This window comes from Oikopleura dioica, chromosome PAR (assembly GCF_907165135.1).
Source record: "Oikopleura dioica chromosome PAR, OKI2018_I68_1.0, whole genome shotgun sequence".
Lineage (NCBI taxonomy): Eukaryota > Metazoa > Chordata > Appendicularia > Copelata > Oikopleuridae > Oikopleura > Oikopleura dioica.
The window spans coordinates 12,285,791-12,311,602 of record NC_137293.1 but is presented as its reverse complement, the minus strand read 5'-3'; the positions used below and the strand labels follow the sequence as shown (position 1 = coordinate 12,311,602).

At 40.7% G+C, this 25,812-nt stretch overlaps 9 protein-coding genes, 1 non-coding gene and 1 pseudogene across 11 annotated transcripts; 3 read left to right on the top strand and 8 right to left on the bottom strand.

Moving 5' to 3' along the window:
- Positions 1-36: 36 nt before the first annotated feature.
- On the bottom strand, positions 37-1,566 carry LOC145704189 (uncharacterized). The gene is made up of 4 exons (XM_081781627.1): positions 855-1,566; positions 725-816; positions 411-679; positions 37-368 (listed from the first exon to the last, which is right to left on the bottom strand). The coding sequence occupies exons 1-4, from the start codon at positions 1,564-1,566 to the stop codon at positions 131-133; spliced, it is 1,311 nt and encodes a 436-aa protein (XP_081637753.1). The 3' UTR covers positions 37-130.
- A 1,492-nt stretch (positions 1,567-3,058) lies between these two features.
- Positions 3,059-4,380, bottom strand: LOC145701881 (astacin-like metalloendopeptidase). Its single transcript, XM_081779096.1, has 2 exons — positions 4,351-4,380; positions 3,059-4,306 (listed from the first exon to the last, which is right to left on the bottom strand). The coding sequence occupies exons 1-2, from the start codon at positions 4,378-4,380 to the stop codon at positions 3,596-3,598; spliced, it is 741 nt and encodes a 246-aa protein (XP_081635222.1). The 3' UTR covers positions 3,059-3,595.
- Positions 4,381-4,576: 196 nt separating this feature from the next.
- Positions 4,577-5,267, bottom strand: LOC145703207 (uncharacterized). Its single transcript, XM_081780532.1, has 5 exons — positions 5,150-5,267; positions 4,952-5,094; positions 4,850-4,908; positions 4,716-4,807; positions 4,577-4,674 (listed from the first exon to the last, which is right to left on the bottom strand). The coding sequence occupies exons 1-5, from the start codon at positions 5,185-5,187 to the stop codon at positions 4,593-4,595; spliced, it is 414 nt and encodes a 137-aa protein (XP_081636658.1). The 5' UTR covers positions 5,188-5,267; the 3' UTR covers positions 4,577-4,592.
- A 180-nt stretch (positions 5,268-5,447) lies between these two features.
- Positions 5,448-8,233, bottom strand: LOC145703205 (uncharacterized). Its single transcript, XM_081780531.1, has 7 exons — positions 8,020-8,233; positions 6,378-6,473; positions 6,098-6,282; positions 5,997-6,054; positions 5,780-5,938; positions 5,634-5,719; positions 5,448-5,588 (listed from the first exon to the last, which is right to left on the bottom strand). The coding sequence occupies exons 3-7, from the start codon at positions 6,182-6,184 to the stop codon at positions 5,529-5,531; spliced, it is 450 nt and encodes a 149-aa protein (XP_081636657.1). The 5' UTR covers positions 6,185-6,282; positions 6,378-6,473; positions 8,020-8,233; the 3' UTR covers positions 5,448-5,528.
- Positions 8,234-8,814: 581 nt separating this feature from the next.
- LOC145705256 (uncharacterized) lies at positions 8,815-9,213 on the top strand. The gene is made up of 3 exons (XM_081782716.1): positions 8,815-8,952; positions 8,995-9,051; positions 9,092-9,213. The coding sequence occupies exons 1-3, from the start codon at positions 8,824-8,826 to the stop codon at positions 9,209-9,211; spliced, it is 306 nt and encodes a 101-aa protein (XP_081638842.1). The 5' UTR covers positions 8,815-8,823; the 3' UTR covers positions 9,212-9,213.
- Positions 9,214-10,159: 946 nt separating this feature from the next.
- LOC145704233 (uncharacterized) lies at positions 10,160-11,655 on the bottom strand. The gene is made up of 3 exons (XM_081781677.1): positions 10,998-11,655; positions 10,719-10,918; positions 10,160-10,668 (listed from the first exon to the last, which is right to left on the bottom strand). The coding sequence occupies exons 1-3, from the start codon at positions 11,070-11,072 to the stop codon at positions 10,407-10,409; spliced, it is 537 nt and encodes a 178-aa protein (XP_081637803.1). The 5' UTR covers positions 11,073-11,655; the 3' UTR covers positions 10,160-10,406.
- Positions 11,656-15,072: 3,417 nt separating this feature from the next.
- Positions 15,073-15,835, top strand: LOC145704513 (uncharacterized). Its single transcript, XM_081781964.1, has 3 exons — positions 15,073-15,238; positions 15,281-15,341; positions 15,397-15,835. The coding sequence occupies exons 1-3, from the start codon at positions 15,080-15,082 to the stop codon at positions 15,630-15,632; spliced, it is 456 nt and encodes a 151-aa protein (XP_081638090.1). The 5' UTR covers positions 15,073-15,079; the 3' UTR covers positions 15,633-15,835.
- A 1,158-nt stretch (positions 15,836-16,993) lies between these two features.
- Positions 16,994-17,075, bottom strand: TRNAL-UAG (transfer RNA leucine (anticodon UAG)). The gene has a single exon. It is a non-coding gene; the product is annotated as a tRNA-Leu (tRNA).
- Positions 17,076-17,187: 112 nt separating this feature from the next.
- Positions 17,188-18,829, top strand: LOC145700980 (protein O-linked-mannose beta-1,2-N-acetylglucosaminyltransferase 1-like). Its single transcript, XM_081778207.1, has 4 exons — positions 17,188-17,449; positions 17,501-17,656; positions 17,694-18,503; positions 18,543-18,829. The coding sequence occupies exons 1-4, from the start codon at positions 17,260-17,262 to the stop codon at positions 18,767-18,769; spliced, it is 1,383 nt and encodes a 460-aa protein (XP_081634333.1). The 5' UTR covers positions 17,188-17,259; the 3' UTR covers positions 18,770-18,829.
- Positions 18,830-19,486: 657 nt separating this feature from the next.
- LOC145701880 (uncharacterized) lies at positions 19,487-20,440 on the bottom strand (annotated as a pseudogene). Its single transcript, XR_014134286.1, has 3 exons — positions 19,945-20,440; positions 19,689-19,904; positions 19,487-19,587 (listed from the first exon to the last, which is right to left on the bottom strand). The product of XR_014134286.1 is annotated as an uncharacterized LOC145701880 (transcript).
- A 7-nt stretch (positions 20,441-20,447) lies between these two features.
- On the bottom strand, positions 20,448-23,145 carry LOC145701879 (uncharacterized protein KIAA2013 homolog). Its single transcript, XM_081779095.1, has 8 exons — positions 23,024-23,145; positions 22,764-22,908; positions 22,534-22,717; positions 22,256-22,468; positions 21,222-21,887; positions 20,934-21,179; positions 20,684-20,889; positions 20,448-20,642 (listed from the first exon to the last, which is right to left on the bottom strand). The coding sequence occupies exons 1-8, from the start codon at positions 23,055-23,057 to the stop codon at positions 20,519-20,521; spliced, it is 1,818 nt and encodes a 605-aa protein (XP_081635221.1). The 5' UTR covers positions 23,058-23,145; the 3' UTR covers positions 20,448-20,518.
- Between the last annotated feature and the right edge of the window lie 2,667 nt (positions 23,146-25,812).

The window sequence follows — 25,812 nt, the reverse complement described above, 5'->3', positions numbered from 1 at the left end:
ATCTTATCTGAGAGAGGTCTTTGATCCTTGTACAGTATAATGATCTCATTTATTCAGTATTAAAATGTAAATAGCATTCAGAAAAAAATTTATTTCTTGTCAAATTCTACTTTCGTCAAGATAACTGGCTTTACCATCCAACAATGACTTCCTCTCCGACACAGCTAGTATAGTCGCAAGCAGGATTCAGGCCAAACAGATCAATATTGCTCTGTTTCATTGGTATTGTTACTGGTTTGGCATAGTTCATACATTCATAGAGGTCCTCCCAGGTGATTGTATCCGGTAGACCATTTGGATAACTGAGGTGGAGAATGTAGATATCTTTTTTGCTATTGCCGGTGATGTCTGGCTGAATCTTCAAAGCACTTGAAATTAATTTTAGTGATGAAAATAACGGAAGATATTACTTGAATCCAAGAGTAATTGATCGATGGTTCTTGTGTTCACCCTCTCGATCTCGATAATAAACTGTATTGAAAGCGTCATAATTTGGCATTGGATATGTTGATTTTTTCTGGCGGCGATCAATGATGTCATATGAAAATGCAGGGTCATCTTTGAACATGTTCAGCACCAATTGTTTGCATGTTTTGCGGGAGAAAAGCAAATAGCCTTGATATGCGGTCAAGTTACCAGCAGTCTTTGAAGCGATTTGGAATGAAGAAGCGGTGTTGGTCTAAATAAGAGTCAAATTTATAAATAAGAGGAGACAGATAGATACCCGGAAATAAGGCTTCATTCGATTCCATTTCCATAAAGCTTTTTCGTTTCTGTTCATCGCGTTGGCAACTCCCTGAGTGCATGGGCAGGGATCTTAATTTTTCGGAAACATATATCACGAGAACTTGTACCTGTTGTAGTTGTAGTTGTAGTTGTAGTTGTAGTCGTCGTTGTCGTTGTCGTGGTCGTGGTCGTGGTTGTTATTTGCTCGAGCCGACAAGAGTATTTTTCCTCCTGCGAACACGTGACATCATGCCATTCTCGATTATAATCATAACCGGTGATTGCGCAATCCTGGTGATCGTAGTTTGGCTGACCATCATCCCAAAATCTGAAAGTTACTTCAGACCCATCCGCGTTCAGCCACTGATCATTGTCACCATTCTGCTGCTCATATCCAAGCCATTCTCGTCGATGTTGAACTTCTTCGTGATATTGGTCCCATTCTAGTTGATTTCTAAAGAAGGAGGGGTAGCCAACTGTATTTGTGTAGTTTAGCGCCAACTCGGCGCAATTTTCTTTTGCGATTGTGTAGTTGAGCTTCTGTTCGCCCATCTTTACGAACCAAACGCTTCCTTCCGAAGTTGCAGTTGTTGTGGTTGTAGTGGTTGTCGTTGTCGTTGAGGTTACCAGCGTAGAAGACTTAAATCGGCAGGAATAATTGGTGTTTCCATAGGTGCAGTGAATATCATGCCATTTTCTGATTCCAGACCAGCCGGTAATAACGCAAGGTTGATCATCTCTGTTTGGCTGCCAAGGCGAATCCCAAAAGTAAATGTCACTTCTGAGCCATCGGCATTGAGCCACATCGTATGATTTTCTTGCTGCTCGTAGCCGAGCCATTCCAGTCGTTCCGTCACATAATTACTGTAAATCTCCCATTCTCGTGGATTTCTGAAAAATGATGGATATCCAACAGTGTTTTCGAATTCTAGAGCTTTTGCCGCGCAATTCGCTTTGGCCGTCGCATATGAAACTGGCCCATCGGTTTGTTCGACAAACCAAACTGCACCTTCCGAGGTGACTGTTGATGTTGTCGTGGTTGTTGTAGTTGTAGTCGTTGTTGTTGTCGTAGTCGTGGTGGTTGTTGTTGTGGTACTGGTTGTCGTCGTAATTGAAGATGATTCGAAGCGGCAAGAAAAAGGATTTGTCCCCCGCAAGACACGTCATGCCACTCAAGTTGATTCTCGTAGCCAGTTATTACACAAGGCTGGTGGTCATAGTTAGGTTGATTTGGATCCCAATCGTCGTCCCAATCCGTAAAACTTGTATTTGACCCGTCGGCATTAAGCCACTGGGTTGTGTCACCATTTTGCTGCTCGTAGCCTAGCCATTCTTTTCGAACTTCTACTTGCCGACGATAAATATCATATTCTCTTTCATTTCTAAAGAATGGTGGGTAGCCGACAGTATCTGCAAATTCTTGAGCAAGCGCTGAGCAATTTTCAACTGCTTGATCGTAGTTGACTGTGTCGTTATATCCGACAAACCATACAGTTCCTTCTGATGAGATCGTTGTAGTTATTGCTGGTGTTGTTGTGGGCCGAGGAATGCAAGAAAATGTAGTTTCATCTTCATTGTTCACGCAAAGCTCATCGTCCGCGCAATCGTGACTGGCGCATGGCTGAAGTTTCACAATAGAACCTCCATGTGGGCAAGAAAGTTCTAAGGGAGTAGCTCCCCAATTAAAAACTCGATCGAATTCTCCATTATCACCAACACAAGGCAATTGACTGTCACCTGTGTAGCTCCATGCCAGCTTCGATCCGCTACTCGAATAAGCAGTCCATCCACGATCACCAAATGCCAATCGTTCTGCAGTGGGCCCATCGCACCAGTAAACATCCCTACCATTTTCTGTTCCATTTGCGGTACAGACATGGTCCTTCCAGTTCATGTGAAGGGTTTTGCAGCACCCAAGATCGGTTTTTTCAGCTTCTAATTGGTTAGTGCAGATCGCGAGACTTCCATCCTCATCAGATCCGTCGTAGCAATCTTGAACATTGTCACAAATTTTACTCTGCAAAATCGGGCGCATGTAGCCAAGTACATCAGGGCCAAGACACTGAGACATTGGAGGCATAGGATGGTGCGAGACCCACGGGTCTTTGCAAAATAGCGCATCAAGCTGCAAAGCGTCAGTTGTAGTCAAATACTCCGCCGACTTGTACCTCCCCCCATTAAGAAGTTTAAAACCACTATACATAACGGCCGACGAAGGTTCGAAGCGTAGTATTATCTCAAAATTCGGCCACCTATAGCCGAATTATTCGTCAATATTTTCAATAATTCTGAATGAAAAATTCGGCCAAATTGACCGAATTATTGGGCGGATTCTACAAAGTATTTTGGTGAAAAATTCGGCCAGTGAAATTCTCCGTGGACAGTCATTTTTCTTTTTTGAGGGCTTTCGCAATCGCTATGAATGCTTGTTATCAATTCTGATAATTTGATTTTTTAGGACAATAACCGGACTTATCATTACCACAAGAATTCCGGTCTTACCGATGAAAATTAAGATCGTAGTATTCGCTAAAATAAAGGTTAGGGTTAGGGGGCACCTGCAAAAATGACGGAACAAATTACCCGAGGTAACCCTAACTAACCCTAGACTAGACCCCGGCATCTTAGGACCGAAGGGGCGGAGCCCCGAGGTTAGGAACCATTAGATTGGATACTTTTTTACTGATAAAATGGAGACTCTTAATAAACGAGTGGCTTTATAGGGGCGCGGCCTTTACTCTTGGGGGCCGAATTTTTCATCCAAAAAATCCTTCAATTTCGGTCGAAAAATTCGGCCACTCTGGCCGAATTATTCATTCAAAATATGAGTATATGAAAATTCGGCATTTGGCCGAATTTTGAGATCATACTACCGTTCGAACGGATGGCCGGTATCATAGAAATTGTTAATTTTTGGAGGCGCATCTTTTTTCTCGAAATAATTCCAGACGTCCGGTCGATCCTGCTCGTGCATGAAACCGAGAGCGTGGAGAAACTCGTGGTGGACACCGCCAGGCCCTGTGCACCAGTTTGGAAGTCTCATCGCTTGCCAGCCGTGGCGCATTCCTTGTTCAGCGTAGCCTGTTTTGCCTTCGCCTCTGCTCGCACCGCAATTCCTGCAGAGTCCAACATATGACCAGCAGCCATCACCGTCGACGTCATTCTCTCCGAAAATATGAACTCCATGCCAATGGTGAAGTTCTGGGTCGTAAAACACATCCAGACAGCCTACTGCTTCGGTGAAGACAGCCAGCGCATCGTGGATTCCCTGATGATATTCTTCTGGAACCGTCGAATCGATAAAGTAGGGAACTCGAATTCTTCCGTCTGGATCAACATAATTCCACTTTTTCGCATAAGCGCCGTCTGAAAGACCTCGACCTTCCATCTCAGTTGGAGGCTCATTATCAGCATAAGGGTCTAAGCGCATTTTGCTAGGATCCATCCCAAATTTTTCAAAAATGGGAACTTGCCACGGAGCAACCATAAGATCTCCGTACGGTCCTTGGCCATGATGATTGTCTCCGCCGTGTTGAGGTACATCATATTCTTGGTCTGATGAAGATCCCTCTGATGCAGCCTAAATTTTTATTATATCTCTTTCAATCTCTAACTTTCTCTAACAATCCAAGGTAACGCCGCTGAGAGTCTCATTCTTTCAACTGACCGGTCCTTGAAAAGATGATTCAACCCGAGCTTGTAAGGGTGTCGCTAGTGGTGCGGGTTTGTCTGTTGCGAAAGTGGAAAATCGAAATTATATTCAATTACAAGAACCTTATCATGTCAGATAAGACGCTTCTGCGAAATCAGAATGTTCCGAAAACTCTTTGAATAAAGAAGTTTCAGTTTATTGAAAGACGGGATTGTCAGTAAAATATTTCTTCGGAGATTTGCCGAAATTGATGATGACCTCGTTTGATTGTTTGAATCAGTCTACTTCCATCAATTCTAGCGCTCCGTAAGTGGTATTATTATTTGAGTATTCGAACCTGTAAGTGATGGAAAAGTCGCCTTCATGGCCTTCTATTGATGCGATTCCGCTTCTATGATACGAGCTTTGAACTTTTTCTCCGTTCATTGCCTTCAAGATCAATTAAAAATGGTACAGATTTGTAAGAGTTACCGTACAAGTATCCAATTGATTAAATTTGATGACCCTCGAATCTTCTGTTTCATTATCCACTGGGAAAGTTTTATTTAAATCATACGTGGTTTCCAAGCTTACAATCGAAAACAAATCGGTGAAAAACAGTTATTTGGTCATCCTCCTCGTCAATTATTGTGCTAAGATTTGCATTGAGAAGCATTTCCAACTCTGCAATTTTATCGTTTTCTTTTATTTCAAGCACAAAGCACAGTTGCTCAAGACTGAAAAAAAATGAAGAATATTCTAATCCGCTTTTTTGGAAATAAAAAGCATTACGTGTCAGCGTGCGTTCTTTTCCACTGTCCGTTGAACATTTTCTCCTTTCAATTTTTTTCTCTTGAACAAAAATAATGAAACAGACTTTCTATTTGATATTTGCGTACGATATTGCGCGATTTTGCTGTTTAGCGTTGCCAGGAACCACCCTTGCAATTGTTTCCCCTGTCAGCCAAGTGTCCCTTCTCACAGTAAAAACAATAGAAAATAACACGATCGAAGCTTGATATAAAAAAATGAACATAAAAGTGAGGTAGATGTGGATTTATCTTTAGCAGAAGTTTTTGATACAGAAGATGGAGTTGCATGCTTTTGAGGGTTGAAAATGAGGTTCAGTGTGTTTCTTGTCTGGAAATTGAATAAGTTACGGGCGATGATTCTAGTGCTGCGGTACGCTGAAACGCGAGCGGATGTTCCGCCGTAAGCTTCTGCTTCTCGACTAAAAAAGGGGATAAAGGTGGTAAACTTAAGAAAGGCGTCTTACAGATCTGAGAATGGCGTCTGTCACTTCGAGCCGGTCGTGGTTGTCTAATTTTCCATTGGTCTTTCCAGTGATGATCACTTCCTTTCCTTAATTAGAATGTAAGTGGTTATTTCAGGCCATCTAATTGATATTTGATTAGCTCTTACCTAGAGGAAAACGCTTCTTTTTACGAAGAGTGACGTTCAATCTCGCGCTGTATCCAGCAACCCAGTTTTGGTTGTAGTCCTCGTTGATTGTCATCATGATCGAGTATTCTGAAGGATCGTTTTGGTTGCGTCTTGCTTCGAGTATGACTCCTCTGAGAGCTAGAATCGGGTATTGAAAGATGACTGATTGACAATCAGTGATTGTTTAAATACATACCGAAGTTATTCTTCTTCGATGTCGAGTCGGGCTGACGAATATTTCCAGAGAGCCAAAGCTAAAAAAAGTTTCATTCCAAAAAGTAAGAAATAATGCTCTACCTCGAGTAAATTTCGCTTGAAAGGATAAAGCCCAGGGTAGACTTCTGAATATAGTACGGAGAAAGTCTCCTGCTGGAAGATTCTCATTCGATCAGGAAACTCACAGTCATTTTGACAGTCTTCAAGGGTCCAAAAACGAGCAGTTGTTGAGCAAGGTCCACAGTCTAGGCATTTTTCGCATTTTCCTGAAAGGAGAATTAGGGTTAATTCAAATACCATGAAGATCTCCCCTTAGAGCTCAACTCCATGGTATATGGGGTTTCAAATAAAGTTATTTTACCTTCATTCTGGTCGTACTGGTATTGATACTTGTAGTCACAATCGACACTTGATTTACATGACTCTGGCAGATGAATTGACGTCCATTTTATCGAAGCTAAAATATTGGGCTCAAAATCAATAAAAGCGAAAATTTATAAGGGGTAATCTTGACCTTCTCCCGTGAATAAATTTCCGAGCCTGGGAGATTTTAAGCGAAGACACCCTGTAGTTTCAGAGTACAGGTATAGTTAGGCCTCGGACGTAAAAAAGACGATTTTCACCATCCGGTCATCGTACGGGAACATGAGAGGGCTCATTCGAAAGGTCTTGATAAGGGCTTTCTATTTGACCGATAAAAAAACTGGGCCCTCCCTTTCTGTTACGAGTTATTTTGAAAAATATTTTTCGAAGCTTACCTTCAAAGTCAAATATCTCGAAAAAGGAGGACAGGGCCCAGTTTTTTTATAAGCCCAACAGAAAGCCCTGTTCAATAGCTTTCGAATGAGCCTATTCTTGTTACCGTACGACGACCGGCTGGTGGTGATGATTTTTTACGTCCGAGGCCTAGGTATAGTTAGGCACGCGTTGGCCGCCTTCCAGTGATCACAATCGATTCGATTACAGTTGGTTTAACATTCTTACTGTATTTGAAGAAGGATCATTCAAAACGATTTAGCACCTCAATGTCTCATCAATTAATCGATTAATTGTCTGCTGTCACATTTTTAGAATTATTTATTCTTCATTCTAAGTATTTCGATCAGTGCACCTTATAGTGCTTTTAAAATACTCAATCCTCCCTACTATCCTTTTGGACTAAAGATGGTCAAAATAAATGAAGCCGCGGGCGGCTTTTTTCTCGTGTTTTTATAAAGAAAAATGATTATTTTCGCGATGAATGCCTCAATTTCTCAGGCAATTTATGTTCTTCAAAAATTTCAATTGAAGTTTTTCCACTTCCGGGGAATTCGGTAATTTCAGCCTTGGCCATGAGGGCTTGGCGCATTCTTTGGCGGCTTATCCCGTCGGTTCCGATTGTTATCAAAAAAGTGCTCCTTGTGTTTTGGGAAATGAATATTCAATAGCGGCTGCTGCTGATATCAGTTATTTTCCAACTGTCCTTTATCGCTATTTTTAGTAGTTTTGATGGGCATATCCGATTAGGAAAGAGAGATACGTTTTTGCTGTGTTTTATAGGCAGTATTAATTCGGGACCACCCAAGAGGAACATATCGAGGCGTAAAATCGAATTTTGTGATTTCGGAAAACCATAAAAAATCATGTCAAACACGTCCATCCCCAGTTAAACCCTGTGCTTAGCCTTGGACAAACAGGACTCCGGATTAGAAAATCAGAGGTCAAGTGTCCTCCTAACCCGATATTCTTAAGCCCCACTTAGTTTTGGGCGTCTATTTTCAACTCCTGACCTGATTCAGGGCTTTCTAAGGCAAAACTAGAATCCTTTCTTACTAGTCTCTTTCTTGATCCGAAAATTGTCGACTATTTTTTGGCAAGATAGTCTGATAATCGACAATCATAGGCCGAAATTAAGAAGATAAATCCACAATTCTGGGAAAACTCAAACAGAAAATGTAAACTTCCAATCAGTAATCCTTAAAAAACCTTCTATTTTTCAATAATGAGCACTCATTTGGACTTACTGCAAGTTATTTCGTCGCTTCCATCTTTGCAGTCTGGGCGCCCGTCGCAGATCTGACGCTTGAGAATAAACTTGTGCTCCCCGATGCATTTTATTCCTTCATCTCTTCTCTCAATAAACCCAAACGAGCTTCTCTTTTGGTGATATCTTCTCAGGCCACTTATTCCTGAGAAACTCGCTGAAACTGTCTTTCTGTCTTCGGCTCAGAAAATTATACGAAAATTTGAATAAATATTATTTTAGATATGAAAATTCAAGAGCCGTTTCCTGTAAATCTCTGAATTTATCAAAAGTAATTGGAAAAATGTAAAACAACTTCGCATGTCGAACGGAATTAGCCGAGTAGTGAGATATGGGCCTCGAAGACGTGAAAAGGGAGGACGCGCCTAGGCGTTATTTGGGGCGCACGCGCGGCGGTATTCCTGTCTACGGCGCCCTTTTCCTCTCAGCTCCCAGCTCCGCCAAGATTTCTGAAATTTTCGTTCTGATATGAGCTTTGTTTCTTTGAGAAATAAAAGATGTTAAATGCTTTGAGTTTATCCCTAGTATAATATGAATAAGCTTTTAAAGATTCTTTAATAAAGAATAGAATTTCATTTAGTTGGTTAGGGTTAGAGTAAAACCGAGCTATTTTCGAACCCTGAGAATCAAGAATCTTACAAGTGGGTCACATCTGTAATCGCAAGTTTTGGCAGTTTTTTGACAGAAGAGCCGCTTTGTGTTTGGTAACTGTGGAAACAATAGCAATTAGCTTACTCGTCAGACTAATAAGTGCTTCCTTCTGAACTATCAAAATACAAAAATAATGCCAGAAGAGAAGGTGGTTGATGCTGTCGCTCAAGATCAGATTTTCAAGGATTATGTGAAGAGAGAAAAAGAGTCGGTGACCCAGTGGGTCAGGGCTTTTGATTTTATGCTGAGTGAAGAATCTCTGGTAGGTTTTTTGATCACTAAATTTTGAAAAAAAAATTTGAAGAAAAAAGCGAAAGGAGAAACTAAAACAGCTCCAGAGAGAAATCCGAATGTACCAGCGGTAATTTTAATTCTTAGTGGTCGAAATAAAACTTATTTAGACTTCTGCCAAAGCAATCGGTTCCCGAGTTGGGAAGAATCTCGATCTTTGGGCTGGAGAACGAAGAGCTCGAGGATGCATTCTGAAATCGCTCAAAATGCCTTACGAAGCTACTGTCTAGCTTTTTTTCAAATATTTCAAATAAAGAACAAAATATAAATTTCTAAGTTCTAAAAGGTTCTTCAAAAATTTTTTCGGAAGAAAAAGCGGTTTCCAGGTTCGGGAAAATTGTTTGTACAAGAATTTGGCAACAGCGGAGTGTACAAGGCTCCGCCACATGCCAAATTGATATCAAAACAGAAGCATAAATTTATATGTCAACTGGCCAAACAAACTCCTCTCGCTTAGGATCACACAACTCATCAATTTGATTACTTTATAACTGATTCTCTTCTAAATAAGCTAGGCCTAAATCGGGGCGTGAAATTACTGATGACAGTTTTACACAGGTTCCACTTTTCACTTTTCGAATTCGACTCTTTGCCCCACTCTTCTTTTTTCAGCGACTTTTCACGCGGTTTGAATTTCCCGCTAACGGAAGCAGTTCATCAAGTGCTCGACCAAGTGCCTTCTTTTGGATTATTTGCGCTAGATTTTTGATTCCAAAAATCGAAGACTTGATCGGCCGGATCACATCTTCTTTGCAAATTCTTCTGGCAGAATTTGTTCAAAACTGACTTATTAATCAAAGGAACATTTTGACTAGCATAAATGGATAAGTGTCAATAATAATAATATGGCAGGAATAATTTAGCGCTCCAATTTCGCTATTCCTGGCAAGGCTCGCTATCTGATCTCGGAATCAGTTAACCGGATCATCCTTTGTCCGATTATCACGCCTCGCGAATTACTTCTTCGTTTTCAAAGCGGGAGAATTTCAAGTTCCTTTTTTGTTGACTTTATTTTTAGTCATAATTTTTATAAAAGAGATTTCTAATGCGCTCGGGTTTGGTAAACTTCATCTTCGGATTGATCGTCAAAGTGGGAGCGATATTTGATTGTTCGTCTTCGGAAGAACTTCTGAAATAAAACTTTACGATGTTGATTTGAGAGTCAAAAGAACCTTTATCAATTTGTAAATAACTACTGTTGCGACAATAATTCCCAGTATCTTCGCAACATGATGATGTTCAACCGTGTAATCAAGGCCGGGGGCTTCTGTCTCTGTTTTTTGAATTGGAACTGTTGTTTCGTCTTCGTGCTTCGTTGTTGTTGATGTTGTTGTTGGGGACGTCAATGGCGCTGGGATTGATGATGTCGTTGTCAATGCTGGCTTTGTAGTTGATTTTGGACTTGTTTGATTTGAGTTTTCTTTCTTAGAATCGCATTATTTCTTTGCGAACGGAAAATGTATCGATAGTAACGATTCCTTCTGTGAAAATATGGCTCGTTTGAGTTGTAGAATCTGAAGCTGTGGTGTTGCTTGATAACATCGATGTCATAATCGACTCGGTCGATGAGGAAGTTGAGTTGACATTCGCAGGAATTGTTGTTGAATTCGAAAAAATTGTTGAACTTGGTCCTTTTGTCGTCATCTTTGTTGGATAAAGAATATTTTTCAATAGATAGCTTGTGTATCTGAAAAGAAAAATCAGCGAAGAACTCTATTTTTGCAAATTATATTGTACCTCTCGTCCCCTGCGTCTTCAAAATGACAAATTCCGCCTTGACAAACTTGACAAAAGCAGTTAATGACTGTTGTATCAGAAGCGAAAAACTTTGCGACTTGGAATCTACTTTCAAAAACAGCGCAACAGTACGCATGGCAGTATGTCCCGTTCAAGACATGTTCGTTTGGCCCTCCCACGATGCTCATTATCGAGTTTTGCTAAAGAAGTACTTACATTCTTTTGACCTTGTTTTCTCGAGAAGTAAAAAGAAATAGGAAAAGCGAGAGAGATTATTACCAGGATCTGACCGCGGCGCTCGGTGAAGGAGCAATATCCGGCGTCTTTGTCTTCTAGGTGCTCAAAAGTCGGCATTGTTGGGATACTCGGAAAGCTTCTTGTCAGCGGAATCGGTTGCGTAACTCTCGAAGTGAAAGTTTTTCCAAGGGGCAAGTTGACCTAAGAGCTCATAACTTTTATCAGCCAAAATTCTGGTACTTTTCTCAAAAGAAAATTTTACTGGAAGATTTTGTCGACGGAATTGTATCACAATCGTCGTTGTCACATGATAAACTTTGCTCGAAAATAAACAAATTTTAATTCTTTAATTCATTTGAGAGTTTATTATCTCCTGCCTTGCCAAAAGCAATTCACCAGATTTGATTCAGTTTCTCTGTAAAATGCCGCGTCTACTGATTTGTCGAAATAAGTACAGCAGTAACTGTAGCACTCCTCTTCGGAAGCCACGTGTTCTCCCGGGTGAGCTTCGATTCTTTTAGTTTGGAGTTTGAAAATCATCGATTCTCTTCGTTGATTTCAAAATCTCATTCCTGGAAGTTCCTAGACTCAGTTCTACGCCGCTCTTCTCTTCGAATTGACAAAAACCGGCATCAATGAGAGCAGCGGCTGCGAAACTGTAAAGAAAGCAAAATTTCAGCAGAGTTAGCATTTTTCATGAGTCGAGTGGAGAAAGTGGGGGAAAGTGACCGGAGCTGGCATCCGTTTCGAAATCCCCTCTTTTCTAACACTTCATATTCGGATAATCGATGATAAGAGTTCTGTTGCTTTCTTTCATATGAAGATTGGTTTGATATTCAGTTTTCTAGGACTTTTCTCTATCTCTCCCTATCGCTGTCCGTAAAAAGTCGACGGTGATTACCGAGGAGTAATGGAGAAACTTGGACAGATCTTGGACAGAAACTTGGACAGATTACTGCATGGACAAGTACGAACGAACACTTGCTCGATGTGATACCCTGTAGATTCTACTGTAAAAATTAGTAAACTATTTTTCTGTGGGTGGCTCCACTTTGTATTGGCGCCTGAAATTTTGCAGGCAGAGATACGGGCAAGGTGTCAAGCTGTGCAAATAGGATACAAGAGGCCCACCGACGAGCGCATCCTGCTGCGAACTCCTGCCGAAGCAGCTACTAGCAGCAATTCTCGGCGTGAACTGACTTGAGCCTGAGTAAACATAAACCGGGGGACATTGAGCTGCGAAATCGGATCAACCTCAGCCGTGGATGAGCACCAAAGTTGCAGATATAGAGAAAAAAATTTAAAATCGTAGATTACGATTCTTGAGTCAGAAATGACTTTTAATGACAAATAAGACACGGGCAGTAAACTCAGCGAAAAATCCTGCTCATATAATAGGTGGTATTTTTCAGATCCTGGAGGGCTATAAGGGCAGTAAATTGAGCGAAAATTACTGCCCATATATTCAAAAGTATTTCTCAGATCCTGAAGGGTTATGCGGGCAGAATTTTTCGCTAAATATACTGCCCGCCGTATGATTCTGATAAAAAAGAGAGAGAAAATCAAATTTTGTTTTAAAGTAATATATTTTTACAGGGATGTAAAGGAGCTTTCATAGTAACTGCCCTTTTAGCCCTCTAGGATCTGAAAAATACCACCTATTATATGAGCATTTTCTGGCTCAAGAATCGTAATCAACGCCCAAAATTACCCTAGGAGGCAAGTTTTCATTGAATTTTAAATTTTTGTTCTCTATATCTGCAACTTTGGAGCTCATCCACGGCTGAGGTTGATCCGATTTTGCAGCTCAATGTGCCCTGGTTTATGTTTACTCAGGCTCAAGTCAGCTCACGCCGAGAATTGCTGCTAGGAGCTGCTTCGGCAGGAGTTCGCAGCAGGATGCGCTCGTCGGTGGGCCCCTTGCATCCTATTTGCACAGCTTGACACCTTGCCCGTATCTCTGCCTGCAAAATTTCAGGCGCCAATACAAAGTGGAGAACCCCTTTTTCTGTTTTCTATTTCGAGAAAATAAAGAATCTTTTCGGCAATTTTTAGTGGAGCGAAGGTATCAAAAATCTCTAGAACAATTCGCTTTTCTTTTTATTTTTACTTATTGTCCCATCGTAAAGTCGAAAGAACATGTTGGACATCGCGACAATACGAGGAGCATATTTAGATGCTACAGAGAAAGCGTATGACCAAATTGAACGGAATATCGATAACGCTAAGGTTGGAAGCTATTATTAAGAAAACAAGTGACCTTAAAATATAGAAGAAAGAGATCAAGAGGTCCGAAATAATGCAGAAAAAGATGACGATTGAAGAAGAGATCGAAAATCTAGCTAAATGGAAAACTGCGCACAAATGTGATCTTCAAATTAAGATCAAAGGGACTGTGATTAAGGTGGTAGAAACAGCTTTTGAAAAAGCCGATTTTTAAACGGCGCCCAAGCTCAGCCAATATTAGATTTTTTAATTGTCTCTTCGACTTTCGTTAGATTTATCTTAGATCTAAGAACATCTGTTTCTAAAATTATTTTTGTTTACCCAGTTTAGCGGTAGAGAGCGAAACATCAACCCATCTCGTCGAAAATGCCGATTTTTGCCCATTTTCAAGCACGATTATCTCGAGTCATGTGATTAACCGAGAATTTCTAATCTCATTTTTAGAAAGTTCAATCCTTTTTCTAGGAGCATCTATGATTGAAATTGCGTAATCATGAAAAATGATAATGTTGCGAGGCCGATTGAAACTTGTGTCTCAAATTTTCAAAATTTTGAGTTTTAAAGACCATTTTTTCGTGATACCCTTAAGTTATCGTCTTACCAAAATTATTCAAGATGATCATGTGATCCAAGCAAATCTACCCTTTTCGCGTTTATCCCCTTATTAAACGATTTTTACTGTCGCTAAATTTCGAAAAACTCGAATTTGCGCCAAAACTTCAACTTTTAAGGCAATTTTAAAGGCTTTCCAACATAGTAAGAATATAGTTTTTAATAAAAATTATATTTTTCATGCATTGGGTTATCATAATCTTTAAAAAATTTTTAAAATTCCATCTTTGGCAAAAGCTGTTTCTACCCCCTTAACAAAATTAAGTTTTAGTCTAAATTGACGATAACAAAATGATCACTAATTTCTAATCAAAATTAGAACTCGACAAGGAAATCGAAAAGATTGATTTTGAGCTCATAGACACTATCTGTGAGCAAAAAGATGACCGGCGAGATCTGCTGTCAAACATGCTTGGTCGCAGATACTGATGAAAATCCGGTCTTCGAATTAGAATGTGAACATAATTTATGCAAGTTGTGCATTGGTAAACTCAAGGAGGTGGCACCATTCAAAGCTGGATCTGTAGAAGAGTTGTACTACATGTTTAGAAAACGCCGATGTTACCGACAAAATTACAAAAAGTGTCCGAGATGTGAGTTACTAGGACGATCCCCAGAACCGTTCTTTCTTCAAGAGCTTGAGCGAGCTGATCCCGCCAAAAGAGATGGTTTGTTATTTCATATTTATAGCCGAATAATAACAATAAACTCCACATCATTTCTTCAGATGATCCTCCATCTTGGAATCGCTGAAACTTTCATTCCTGATCAGACTCTTTTGGTTAAATAAATGTGAAACATATCATTTAAAGATATTTGTCAAGTTTATTTTTGTTTTATTGAAGCAAAAGCTGAAGTTTTCTAGCAATAATGATTCCTCCGAAAAGAATAAACTGAGGATGAAGTCTTCCGTCTTGATATTTCATCCACATGTTCCACGTGAGAATAATAAAAAGCGACAAATGAATGACCCAGTTCTTTGGAAGATTTCGTATCAGCCTCATTTCTCTTCGTAGGAATTTTAGAGCAAAAATTTGTTTGGACTTGAGTTTTACGAGGAGTAATCTCTTGGTCTAAGCAGCGCAAATGCCATCTTTGTCCTTGATTCTTCAAGCTCCGTTTTTGCGTTGGCAGCTGTCGTTCTCGTTCAGTTTGGCAAAGTGTCTGGTAGACTTTCATAACAAAGCATGCCTTGAAAGATGCATCTTGCAGTTTAGTTCTAGATGGGTTTTGTTGGGGGCAGTTCTCGCCAGAAAATGCCATCAAAGAGACACTATTTTCAAAAAATGAACGCAATTGAAGTCATGCTCAGTCATACAGATGTTAGCCACATTTGTATCTCGGAAAAGCAGCAAGACAAGGACGCCCGCGAGGTTTTCCAGAAAATTGAGCTTTACGAGTTGCAGAACTACATCGGATTGAAAGACCACATCAAAGTGTATGAGGTAAAGGTTCAGAGAATCCACAGAATTCATAAGTTATTGCAGCAACTATCAACAATCGTCGATTTTTACGAGAAGCAGCGAGAGATTATCGAAAAAAGGAATTGTTCATTTATTTAACAAACGTCTTAAAAATTTCTCTTGAACAAAGAACAGGTTAGCGGACATAAACGAAATCACTACGAAGTACGGCAGCATGCGAGCACCTCCCTATCGACCAGGAAGAGGTGGTTTAGCAAACAGGCTCTCTCGGGTATCAAGACCTCAATCGAGTAGCAGACCAACTTTGGAGTTCGATAAGCAGCGATTACAATATGATCAACAAAAAATGGATTCAAAACAAAACTGTATTTTTAAAAAATCTTATTTGCGGAAAAACGTTTTAAATCCAAGGTAGCGAACATCAGATTGATGAAACAAAAGAAGCAGCAACAAGCGTACCTGATTTCAAAAATGCAAGAAATAATTGGCAACTACGAATCAGAGCCACCTCAGCTCGAACTTCTTGAATTTGCGATTCCTGATTCCGGAAGTCCTTGATGCCTAAGCTTTATCTTGTTAAACACTTTATTCTTCTTTCATCCAAATAAATTTATGTTGAGCTCCGTCGTTGATTGAATTTCTAAGAAAGCATTTCTGAAAAAAGTACGAATATGAAAGCGCGCAGCTGACTGGGTATCTCTTGCAACGCGCTCTAATCTTTACCGAGAATTTATCGGCGTGATCTGAACCCACCGGTGCTTCCTGCAGGTGATCGCGCCTGCACCTCTGGAGACTCAGTCGCGAGATGGCGCTTCTGTTGCTCTCCATATATTCTGGCAGAGGCTCGCTACCATCACAACATTCTCTTCTACAATCAACAAAACAACAACAACTACAAAATGGATCACTACGAGCGAGTTGAAATGAAAGACCGCCAGCAAGCCAAGCGAAAGATGGCAACCGCCAGAGAAAAGCGCCGGATGGAAAAGCTCAACAATTGCATCGAGGACCTACGACTGATGATCATGCCGGAGACTAAGGCACCAACAAAGGCGAAAGTGCTGATGGTGGCCCTTCAACGGATTCAATACTTGGAAAATCTCTACCGCCAGCTGAACGGTCAATCTGACATGTACCAGACCGCGACCCCTTCCCCACCGCAGCAACATGCTCAAATGGAAAATGGCTTTGAAAACTGTCTTCAAATGCCACAAGAGCATGTCGACATGCAAGTGCCGCTCACACCGCCACTCTCCGAGAGCGTCCAGTTCAGCCCGGACTCCTTCTTCCACTCGGACGACTCGAACAATGACTTCAACTCGCCCGCCCGTAGAACAAATGAGCTCAGTGTCGAGTTCAACTTCTCAGATATTCTGATGAACGAAGACGCCAGCGATGCCGCTGCCAACTTTGAGAACTACTTCGAGCTCTCCAACAACTTCAACCAGCCGACAAAGATGGAGAATCCTTTGGAAGACATCATGGGAGTTTTCGACCACATTGAGCAGGTCTAATTAGCTACTCCGACAGCTCTGTTAATTTTCTGAAATGTCAGTAAACTGCCACCTTCAATTCTTCAACAATTTCAACCTTTTTGCGCTCTTTTTCGCCTGTCCCGCCATCTCAATTCTTCAATCTGACTGTTTTCTCTTCTCATATTGAATGAAAAGAGCTTTTTACCAGCAAAATTACATAAAATATAAACTAAAAATGTCATATCTGTTGATTACCGCAAATAGAGACAGTACCTACACAGTACTTACTTAACAAAATGCTTGACAAAGGTGGGATTCGAACCCACGCCCCCGGAGAGACTGGAGCCTAAATCCAGCGCCTTAGACCACTCGGCCACTTTGCCGTGACGACGAGTAGTGATAAAATACTAGTGATCGTAGGCGTCACGCCGAGCTCCGAACCGCTAGTGATAACGCCCACGCCCACGCCTGTCATTAACCCTAACGACCGTTTTACCGCCTAGAATCGTTTACGCGAGATTCCTCGGAAAAATATAAATGTCAAAAAGTACAACGTAATAAGCATGAATGGCGCTGCGAACAGTCCCTAAACTTTTGTTGGTAATTCCGGCGGCAGCAGGGTTTTATCTATTCGTCGTTTGGCTTCTTTCACGCAAATTAGGGACTCTCGAGAGAAATTCTGGGCCAGAGAAATGTTCCTGGACCGGCGAAGATGCCCTGCGGCGAGCTCAGTTCTGCAAAAGCGAACATCTATCGGGTAAGAATTACAATCAAAAATGATCAATAGTTACTTACCCTCGATTCAAAGAACTCTTTCGGAATGTCTGCGCTTGTAAAAACCCGATGGCGATTACGTACGAAAACCCCGTGGAGCCCCTCCAAGGTCTTGTAAATACTCCTATTCTTATCATCGCTGCTGATCGTCCGAAATACCTCCTTCGTTGTATTTACCATCTTCTTCTTGGTAAGCCCTTGCTAAAATACACATCGCTATTTTTCAGCGCACGGAGTGAACGAAGAAAACATCGTCGTCTCCATTGATGGATCGTACTCAGAAACAGAAGCTGTTGCAACTTTGTTTGGAATCCGCTCGTTTCAGTCCAAGTCCGAGGGCACCAAGTCCGCCCGTGTTTCGCGACATTATCGCCGTGCGCTAGAACACGTCATGAATGTTCTCTATCCCGAAGCTCCAAATATTATCATTCTTGAAGATGACCTCCAAGTTGCGCCAGACTTTTTCTATTACTTTGAGCATCTCATGCCATTGTTGGAAAATGACGAAGATCTGTATTGCATTTCCGCGTGGAATGATCATGGAATGGAGCACGCTGTCTTCTCGCCAGAAAATGTTTATAGAATCGAAGGAATGCCAGGTCTTGGCTGGGCGACGAGTAGAAAGATCATCAACGAGCTCCTTCCGAAGTGGCTACCGAAAGAACGATTCACTGATTGGGACATTTGGATGCGACAGCCTGCTCAGCGAAGAGGCCGACAATGTCTCATTCCAGACATTTCAAGGACATTTCACTTTGGGGAAGATGGATTGAATGTCAATTCGAAAATGCAGGGGCTCTACTTTAGGAATCATGCGATTTTCAAAGAAGCTGAAAAGGTTGGAAGAATCGAATACACTCCTTTAGAAAATCTCTCCGTCGATAAAAATGAAGAAATTCTTCGAGCGATGATAGATTCTAGTGAAGTTCTACCCCCGTCAGAGCTCAAATGCGCGCCTGGAACGAAGAAAGTTCCATATTTTGAAAGGTTATCGAAATCAAACAGGAGCACTTCATTCAAAATTTATTTCAAGCAAGGTAATTGATTAAATTCTTCTGCATTTTAAACACTTATAGATTCAAAAAATGACCTCGACGACTATCTTCGTCTGTGCTGGTGTCTAAACATTTGGGACTTAGATTCACGAGCAAATTACAAAGGCGTCACTAGAATACATCTTCAAGAGCATCCAGTTTTTCTCGTGGGGCATCCTTACTCAGAGTTCTCTCACGATGCAAAACCAAACGAAGTTATCGCAATCAACCAAGAAATACCAGCTGGAAATCGTCGATACAAGCACTAGATTTATATAATTTCTGCATATTCTCTTTTGTATTTTATAAATTATATGATCAAATGATGACCGTGTTTTGCTTTCTGCATTGACCTTTCTGATATTGTCAAAAAGAATAGTTTCGACCCCCTCCCATCTTCAAGCAGAATATAATATACTGAAACTGGCGTTGTAATTCTATGAGAGCAGAAGCATCTGACTAAGAATTCTTTAGTTTGTCTCACCTGATTAGCTAGAAATTCGTAAAATGAAGCTTATTATTTGTTATCTTGAATTTGCCCTTTCGCTGTCAGAGAAACCTATCAGCTGGCCAGCACTGGAGTTCAGATACAACTTCAACTGCGATAGCGCAGCTGAAGGCGTCGTCTGCGTCACCAATTGCAACGATGTTTTCGACCAGTGCGTCGACGGATTGGACACCATAGAGAACACTGATGAGATTTTCGAGTGTTATTATGCGAACTTAGACTGCATCGATCACTGTCCTTGCTACGACTTTTGCTTTGACGGATGCTCGCAATGCCCTGAGCACGAATTCTGTCCAGCTGCCTGCGACGATGAAGAAGCGAAAACTTGCCACAGCTCTTGCGTTAATTCTATGGCCAATTGCTTGGACGGCTGCAAAGAACCGCGGCTGGACTGTCACTACAAATGCAACATCGAAAACTTTGTCTGTACGAAAGATTGTCCGTGCATGAATTGAATAATTTTTTCTATTTATCTGTTTTAAAGTTCTAATTTTCGAAGCTCATCTTCAGTCACAACACCATCTGGGAGCTCTTCTTTCTTTTCGGGTTTGTCTTCCTGCATTGATTCCATGAAATCCTCTTGAAAGTTCACGATCAAAGGGTTTAACAAGCGCTTTCAGAGTTTTAGAGACCGTAGAAATACTTTCAAAAAGACAAGAGTCTCGAGATTTGTCCGAAACTTTCCTTGACTCCAGCTGCGACGACCTTTATCTTTCTATCGGGATAGTCATCCTCGTCATTAACTGGCTCTTCCTGTAGCTGCTTGATAACTTCCCAGCCCTCAATGATTTTGCCAAAAACGACAAATTCTCCATCCAGATGAGAGCATCTTTTCGTAATGATATAGAATTGGCTCGCGTTCGTGTTCGGCCCCGAATTGCTCATAGCGACGTATCCTTTTGAATAGAGATAAAGAAGAACTGATGCTTTTCAAACCTTTTCGATAATGACCGATGTCGAAATTTTCATCATCAAATGTCTTTCCATAAATTGAAACGCCGCCAACCCCGTCTTTGTATTCGACATCTCCGCCCTGTATCATCCAGTTCGAAACACGATGAAAAATGGTGCCTTTGTACGAAGGATAAGCATCACTCAATGCTAGCTTCTTGAAATTCTTCGTGGTTCTTGGAACGATGTCTCTAAATAGCCCGACATGGAACTTTCCTCTTGGGTATCCGTCGACTTCGATCTCGAGCCAGACGGATTCGTAGATCTTTCCAAATTGCGGCTTATCTTCATTAGCGAAAGACAGGCTCAATAAATTGAGAAGACAAACTGCTCTCATTTTGATTGAATGAAAGAAGGATGAAACATCGTCGCGCGCGGCCGTACCGGTAAACGCCTTGAGGACACAAAAAGAAGATTAGTACTAATCTTGAGCTACTAACATTGGCCGATCAAATTGCAAATGTAGACACTGCAATTTGGCTTGTGAATATTGAATGGAAATTTTATTGGTATGAAGCAGCGACAGAAAGTAATAAATATTAAAATGGTCAGTATTGAACTAAGGTTGAAGTCTGAAACGATATGAATATTGCTGCGGCGTGCTCCCCCAACTCCAGTATTCTTTCAGCACCAGGCGAATGAGACAAAAATGGAACAGGAAGAAAAATGCACCGAAGAAGTACCTAAATCGATTCATAAATTAGACTATAAATGATCTGCTTACCAGAAATAAACAGAAATGCCAGAAGAATGGGAAGAATAGTGTTCAGCGTGGGAGATTTTGCTTTCTACATGAAGAGTGTGTTGAAGAAGATCGAGATGTTCCCTCGAGTGAGAAATATACAAAATTGGCGTTGCGGGCTTCGTAACAAAAATTGGAAACTTCATGTCTTCAGCTGATATTGGCTCTATCTGTAGCATACAACCAGCCTAAAATGATAAATTCATAAGAGTTACAAAAGAGTTCTGGCTACCTCGCAAGCGTAGATTTTCTCGGCAAATTTAGACAATTTTCTGGCAGTGACGTGAATTTCCGGCAGTTCTATTCCGTCTTCTTTGATGAGATAAATGTCGATGGAAGAGTTTTTGTAGCGAATATTAGAGAGGCCGATTTCGTTGTGAAGAACTTCAGGGTCAGTTCCAAGCGCTAGGTGTTCTGATGTAAATTGAAGTCCCGCGAAGCTCAGGACCATTGCTTGTAGAAGGCCTTCTGCTCCAGCCTATATGAAAAATGAAATTATGTGAGTGAAATAAGTGCTTACATAAACAAGGCCGCTGCAGCCGTGATTCTTGAGCGTCAATTGCCAAGAATCTCGCAGGGCAAAAGCTTCATCAATGGTCAAAACGTCCTTCCACAGCGAGTTTGAGTGAAGCGTTGCTACTCCGTTGTAGCAGTAATCTGGGGTCATAATTGGAGCGTTTGGAATCAGCTGATAGTCTTCTCCGAGAGCTTGCGATTGCGTTTTGCTAGGCGTGACGGCCATGATAGAATGAACCGTAGAATTGACGAGCTGCGCCCGAGGAATGATATGATGTGGATCCGGGTCATCGGGGTCTAAGTGAATGCCTGTATGAAGAAGATCCTTCCATGCTTGTTCGTGATCTTCTATCAGCTTCAAATCAGACTGTTCTTGCGCCGCCTTCATATTCTTTCTCGCCACTTCCAACGCAGATTCGCTCGTTTTCGCCATTCCAAACACAATCTTCTGGCTCAATAGCTTCGTTTTCTCGTCTCCCTTCAGCAAAAATGATTCCGGCAGAATCTCGGTGATGATAGCAGCGTACAATCCTGATGCTATTCTGTAGGTGTATTCTTCAGTTTTCTCCGTTGTTTTGACATTTTTAATTGTCGACTTTGGAGTTGGAGGATTGATGAGAATTTCGACTTCGTGTAGATGGAAGCCAGTCCAGGTGAAACGCATCGTCTTTTTTGGGGTATTTTAATTTTTTCGGAAAAATATATATCTTTGATGAATTTAAAAACTTTTTGCAGGCAAATTTCTGACCTGGCCGGATTTTCTGCCCTCATGAAAGCCCGTAAAATTTTGAGTCGATTCGACCAAATCGTTTTCGAAATTTTCTAGAGAATGACGTCACAAATGACGTCAGAAGGTCCCAAAAAGGCAAAACTTTGAGTCTATTTTTAATAGCCTTTCCGAAAGAATTACGGAGTGTTCTATAGCTCAGATGAAAGCTTATTAAAGACTCTACTAAGGTTTTTATGGGTTTAAAAATTTTTTATGAAAAAGGCAAAGTCAGAATTTTGCCTGCAAAAAGTTTTTTAAATTCATCTTTAGAATTCAACACTTTCCTGAAGAAATAAATTCGGCTGCGATCTGTGGACCAGCATTTTATGAGACACATGTAAGCAGTTGTCGAAAACGCCGTGGCAAGTTGACTTCGTCAAAACTCCAGTTCTGTAGTCGATGTAAGCGTTTCCCAGCCTTTCTTTGCTATTTTCAATTTCGATGTCCCAGCTCATATCGAAGGGTATCACGTGGCGGTTGTCCTTTATTGAATTCAAAATTGACGATTTTAAATTATTATTATTTTCGAATATTTTCGAATCCAAGCCTGGTATGTAATAGAGACATCCGTAGGATCGAACGCTGACAGCATCACATGTCCATTACCGAGGATCACATCCGAGTTTTTCTCAACATCAGGAGATTCAAAATCTTTGAAGATTTTTATCGCGCCAATTTGCTCCAAAGAAGTGTATTTTTCGACGAATTTGCTCGAGCATTTTGTTGTTTCGCTAGAATGACATCAAATAAGAACATTTTTCCTTGAAGGGTTTTTACCTAGTCCAGAAGAACGATTGTCCTGGAACATGCGTGAATGTGATGGAAAGGATGCAGAAAGTGAGGATGAGAGCGAAAATGCAACGCGGAGATTTGAGATAGCGAATCCAGTCTTGTCTGTTCAGTCGTTTCACATCAGCGAACGCTAGAATCTTCGTAAATACCATATTTATTGAAGTGAGCATTTCAAAATTTTTATTTGAACGAATTGTTTGATTTATGCGACAAGAATCTTGTCTATATTTGTCTAGAAAAACAACCTTTATTAGCGCCCGTCAGAAGCCCTCTGATCATGTCGAATTCATCCCTTCTTTTCTCTCGCGGAAAGTAAAAAATAAGGAGTCTCTCCAAATATTTCGCGCTCCTGATTGGGCGTACCCAGCGCGCTTGTTCCCACCATTATTCTGCCAGGGCGTATTCTTGACTACTGTAATGGTTTCCCTTTTCAACTCTTTTCAACACATTGCATTATTTGAATGCTATTTGCAAATATTGGTACTTCGAAATTAAGGATATAGCCGTTCTCAAGGCACTTTCGTAGCGCCGAAATGGGGCGATAAAATTTTTTCATTCTAAGACAGGTCCTACCTAAAATTATGTCTAGAATTCGATTTTGATGTTTTTTTAAATTTTTTTCAAAGAAAATTTCTCTCTGGAGCGATTTGAAATCTTACGATCACTTTTTCTCGAAATCTTTCAATTAAATCGCTAAAACTAAACCGTGTATTATTATTAATAACTGCCAATCTATCTTCCTAGGGCCTCAAAATCTCAAAACCCGAGCAAATTTAAATTCTAGCGTCTTCTTCTTTTTGTCTGTTCTTTTTCAAAAATACTGCGTTCAGGGCGCTCGACCAATCAGCGCGCTCTTTCACATGCCCGCCTCACCGCGCGATGGAGGAGAGCGCCCAGCGCAGCAAACCAGAGCGCTGTCTGACGCTTCGGCTCACTCAAGTAAGCCTCATAAAAATGGCTGTAGAATCATAAATATTTAGAATCTTTTAAATTTTTGGCCCTAGGAATTTAGAGAAAGGTCCAAATTTTTAATTTATCGAAAAAACTCGACCGATTTAATGGAAAATTTTCGAGAAAAAGTGATCGGAAGATTTAAAATTGCTCTAGAGAGAAATTTTTCCATTAAAAAATTAAAAAGAACACTAGAATCGGGTTTCTAAGGCAATTTTAGGTAGGGTTCCTTTTGAAATGAAAAAATTTTATCGTCCCCTTTTGGCGCTACGAAAGTGCCTTGAGAACGGCTATATCCTTAACACTCAAAATATTTCTTATCGTTTCTCAGTAGCGGAAGATACAGTATTTCAAGAAATAGTCGCATTATCTCGGACGATCACTCAGTAAGCACGAGTTTATTAAAGATGATTCTATTGAATGGGCTATGAACTCGTTCAAAAATGGAAGTTAATTCGATCATCTGTCAGTAGATAAGTCTATCGACGGCACGTCATTCTTGTCATGTCCGATTTTCCGATTTGTTTTGTATTTTTTTATTTGCTCATTAGAAGTCACCAGATTTAAGACACTTATGCCACGACCAAAGGCCCTATTTTAAATAAAGAGAGGCAAAAGAAGGGTTTCCAAGAAGCGCCCCACAGAAACAGTAAGAATTCAGACGGTTCAGTTCGATTCCCAGCAGCTTTCGTATTCCATTAACGCAGCTATAAGCGAAGATATAAATAAGTCAGTAAAGCCCCATACGCTTCACAGACCTCATGAGCTTTATCCTCTTCGCAGGTAATTATAGCATAACACAAACACAGAGCCTGAAAATAACTGCAAGTATTTGAGCTGGAAAGAGTGACTCGTTTCAAGCGAGAGCTGCTCGATTTTAATCAAATTTATAAACTGGGCGATAACAATTTGAAACCCTTGCAAGAGAAGATTAAAATGAGCAAATTCCCTTTGTGTTCCACTGCCAGTAATGAAAAACGCTCTACGAGGCAACTGTCACTAATGCAGGACGGGTCGAGAAAGCCTAGCTTCGTTGAAGAAGAGTTCGAAATTGCTCGAGAAGAAACTGCCTTAAATTTTTTCTCGTAAAAGCTATGTTTTTAGAAGTAAAATCAATAGAACTTAGGGTTAGGGTTATGGTTTAGCGTTTCAGATGAGAATATTAACCCTGACATCCTATTTTCTTAGCAACATATTTATATAGTTACAAAGCCAAATGAGGTTATATACAGTGTCAAAATCTAAAGATTAGCCATTCCAGTCGGGTCACAACTCCTGTCAAAATACTTTTGCTAACAGTAATTGAACTTACATAAAGCAGAAAATCTGCAAAAAAGGAAGCGAGCGAGGGAACGATTTAGGCATTCGGGCTCAGAAGAAAATTACTGGGCCGTGGAATAATTCATTTCGGCTGCGTATCGTTTTAAAATTGCCAATACTTGCCACTGGTAGTAAAATTGACGCGCTGAGCCTATATAAGAAAATGTGTTCGCCTTGCTGCTATGGCTTTCAAGGTAATTCCAAGGAGATAGTAATTACTGTGAAAATTCATTCTATTTTTTTTTCTAGGCTTTCAACATCAGAGCTCCAAAGAAAAAGCTCAGCAGAAGACAATCGCGAGCTGAGCTTGAAATCAGGAACGGTACACATCAATTTGTAGCAGACATTACAAAATTGACGTAAAGTAAATGCTTTCAATCCAAATATATAGCTCCTCTTTGAGTAGATATATTTATCGGGCGAGCATTAAGTGCTTCGGTTTTCATTTCCCGTGTTTTAATGAGACGGAGGCAACAGAGGGCCATTCTCCTCCCTCAAATGGACATAGCGGGACTTAACTGTGCATAATGAACATTTATCACGTGCTTTATGGCTACTAGATAGAATAGTTTTTTTTTTCTCCGAAGATGGATATTTTGAGACGTGTATCGAAACGTGGCAAAAGAGCTAAATCACTGGACTTACCTCCGACTTCTGTAAGATCTGTTGTTCTGGTAAGATGCACCAGCAACTATTGTAACTTTATTTCTTTGATATAGAGATTTCTTGAACAAAATCATCTGTGGAACTTCGACGATGTGTG

Excerpts from the sequence above, each read along its gene's own strand:
- LOC145704189 (XM_081781627.1), bottom strand. The coding sequence starts at position 1,566 with ATGGCTCGGCTACGAGCAGCAAGAAAATCATACGATGTGGCTCAATGC. Across the intron at positions 817-854 it reads TACAACTACAACTACAACAG|ATCCCTGCCCATGCACTCAG; the intron begins GTACAAGTTCTC and ends CGAAAAATTAAG. Across the intron at positions 680-724 it reads GAATGAAGCCTTATTTCCGG|ACCAACACCGCTTCTTCATT; the intron begins GTATCTATCTGT and ends ACTCTTATTTAG.
- LOC145701881 (XM_081779096.1), bottom strand. The coding sequence starts at position 4,380 with ATGAGACTCTCAGCGGCGTTACCTTGGATT. Across the intron at positions 4,307-4,350 it reads CAGCGGCGTTACCTTGGATT|GCTGCATCAGAGGGATCTTC; the intron begins GTTAGAGAAAGT and ends ATAAAAATTTAG.
- LOC145703207 (XM_081780532.1), bottom strand. The coding sequence starts at position 5,187 with ATGTTCAACGGACAGTGGAAAAGAACGCACGCTGACAC. Across the intron at positions 4,909-4,951 it reads TCACCGATTTGTTTTCGATT|TGGATAATGAAACAGAAGAT; the intron begins GTAAGCTTGGAA and ends AAACTTTCCCAG. Across the intron at positions 4,808-4,849 it reads ATCAATTGGATACTTGTACG|GCAATGAACGGAGAAAAAGT; the intron begins GTAACTCTTACA and ends TTGATCTTGAAG.
- LOC145703205 (XM_081780531.1), bottom strand. The coding sequence starts at position 6,184 with ATGAGAATCTTCCAGCAGGAGACTTTCTCCGTACTATATTCAGAAGTC. Across the intron at positions 5,939-5,996 it reads ATCGAAGAAGAATAACTTCG|CTCTCAGAGGAGTCATACTC; the intron begins GTATGTATTTAA and ends ACCCGATTCTAG. Across the intron at positions 5,720-5,779 it reads AAAGAAGCGTTTTCCTCTAG|GAAAGGAAGTGATCATCACT; the intron begins GTAAGAGCTAAT and ends ATTCTAATTAAG.
- LOC145705256 (XM_081782716.1), top strand. The coding sequence starts at position 8,824 with ATGCCAGAAGAGAAGGTGGTTGATGCTGTCGCTCAAGATCAGATTTTC. Across the intron at positions 8,953-8,994 it reads TGCTGAGTGAAGAATCTCTG|AAAAAAGCGAAAGGAGAAAC; the intron begins GTAGGTTTTTTG and ends AAAAATTTGAAG. Across the intron at positions 9,052-9,091 it reads GAAATCCGAATGTACCAGCG|ACTTCTGCCAAAGCAATCGG; the intron begins GTAATTTTAATT and ends AAACTTATTTAG.
- LOC145704233 (XM_081781677.1), bottom strand. The coding sequence starts at position 11,072 with ATGCCGACTTTTGAGCACCTAGAAGACAAAGACGCCGGATATTGCTCC. Across the intron at positions 10,919-10,997 it reads AGCGCCGCGGTCAGATCCTG|CAAAACTCGATAATGAGCAT; the intron begins GTAATAATCTCT and ends GTACTTCTTTAG. Across the intron at positions 10,669-10,718 it reads GAAGACGCAGGGGACGAGAG|ATACACAAGCTATCTATTGA; the intron begins GTACAATATAAT and ends TTTTCTTTTCAG.
- LOC145704513 (XM_081781964.1), top strand. The coding sequence starts at position 15,080 with ATGAACGCAATTGAAGTCATGCTCAGTCATACAGATGTTAGCCACATT. Across the intron at positions 15,239-15,280 it reads ACCACATCAAAGTGTATGAG|CAACTATCAACAATCGTCGA; the intron begins GTAAAGGTTCAG and ends AAGTTATTGCAG. Across the intron at positions 15,342-15,396 it reads GATTATCGAAAAAAGGAATT|CGGACATAAACGAAATCACT; the intron begins GTTCATTTATTT and ends AGAACAGGTTAG.
- LOC145700980 (XM_081778207.1), top strand. The coding sequence starts at position 17,260 with ATGGCGCTGCGAACAGTCCCTAAACTTTTGTTGGTAATTCCGGCGGCA. Across the intron at positions 17,450-17,500 it reads CAAAAGCGAACATCTATCGG|AACTCTTTCGGAATGTCTGC; the intron begins GTAAGAATTACA and ends CTCGATTCAAAG. Across the intron at positions 17,657-17,693 it reads TATTTACCATCTTCTTCTTG|CGCACGGAGTGAACGAAGAA; the intron begins GTAAGCCCTTGC and ends GCTATTTTTCAG.
- LOC145701879 (XM_081779095.1), bottom strand. The coding sequence starts at position 23,057 with ATGATCAGAGGGCTTCTGACGGGCGCTAATAAAG. Across the intron at positions 22,469-22,533 it reads ATGTCTCTATTACATACCAG|GACAACCGCCACGTGATACC; the intron begins GCTTGGATTCGA and ends AATTCAATAAAG. Across the intron at positions 20,643-20,683 it reads GGCATTTCTGTTTATTTCTG|GTACTTCTTCGGTGCATTTT; the intron begins GTAAGCAGATCA and ends GAATCGATTTAG.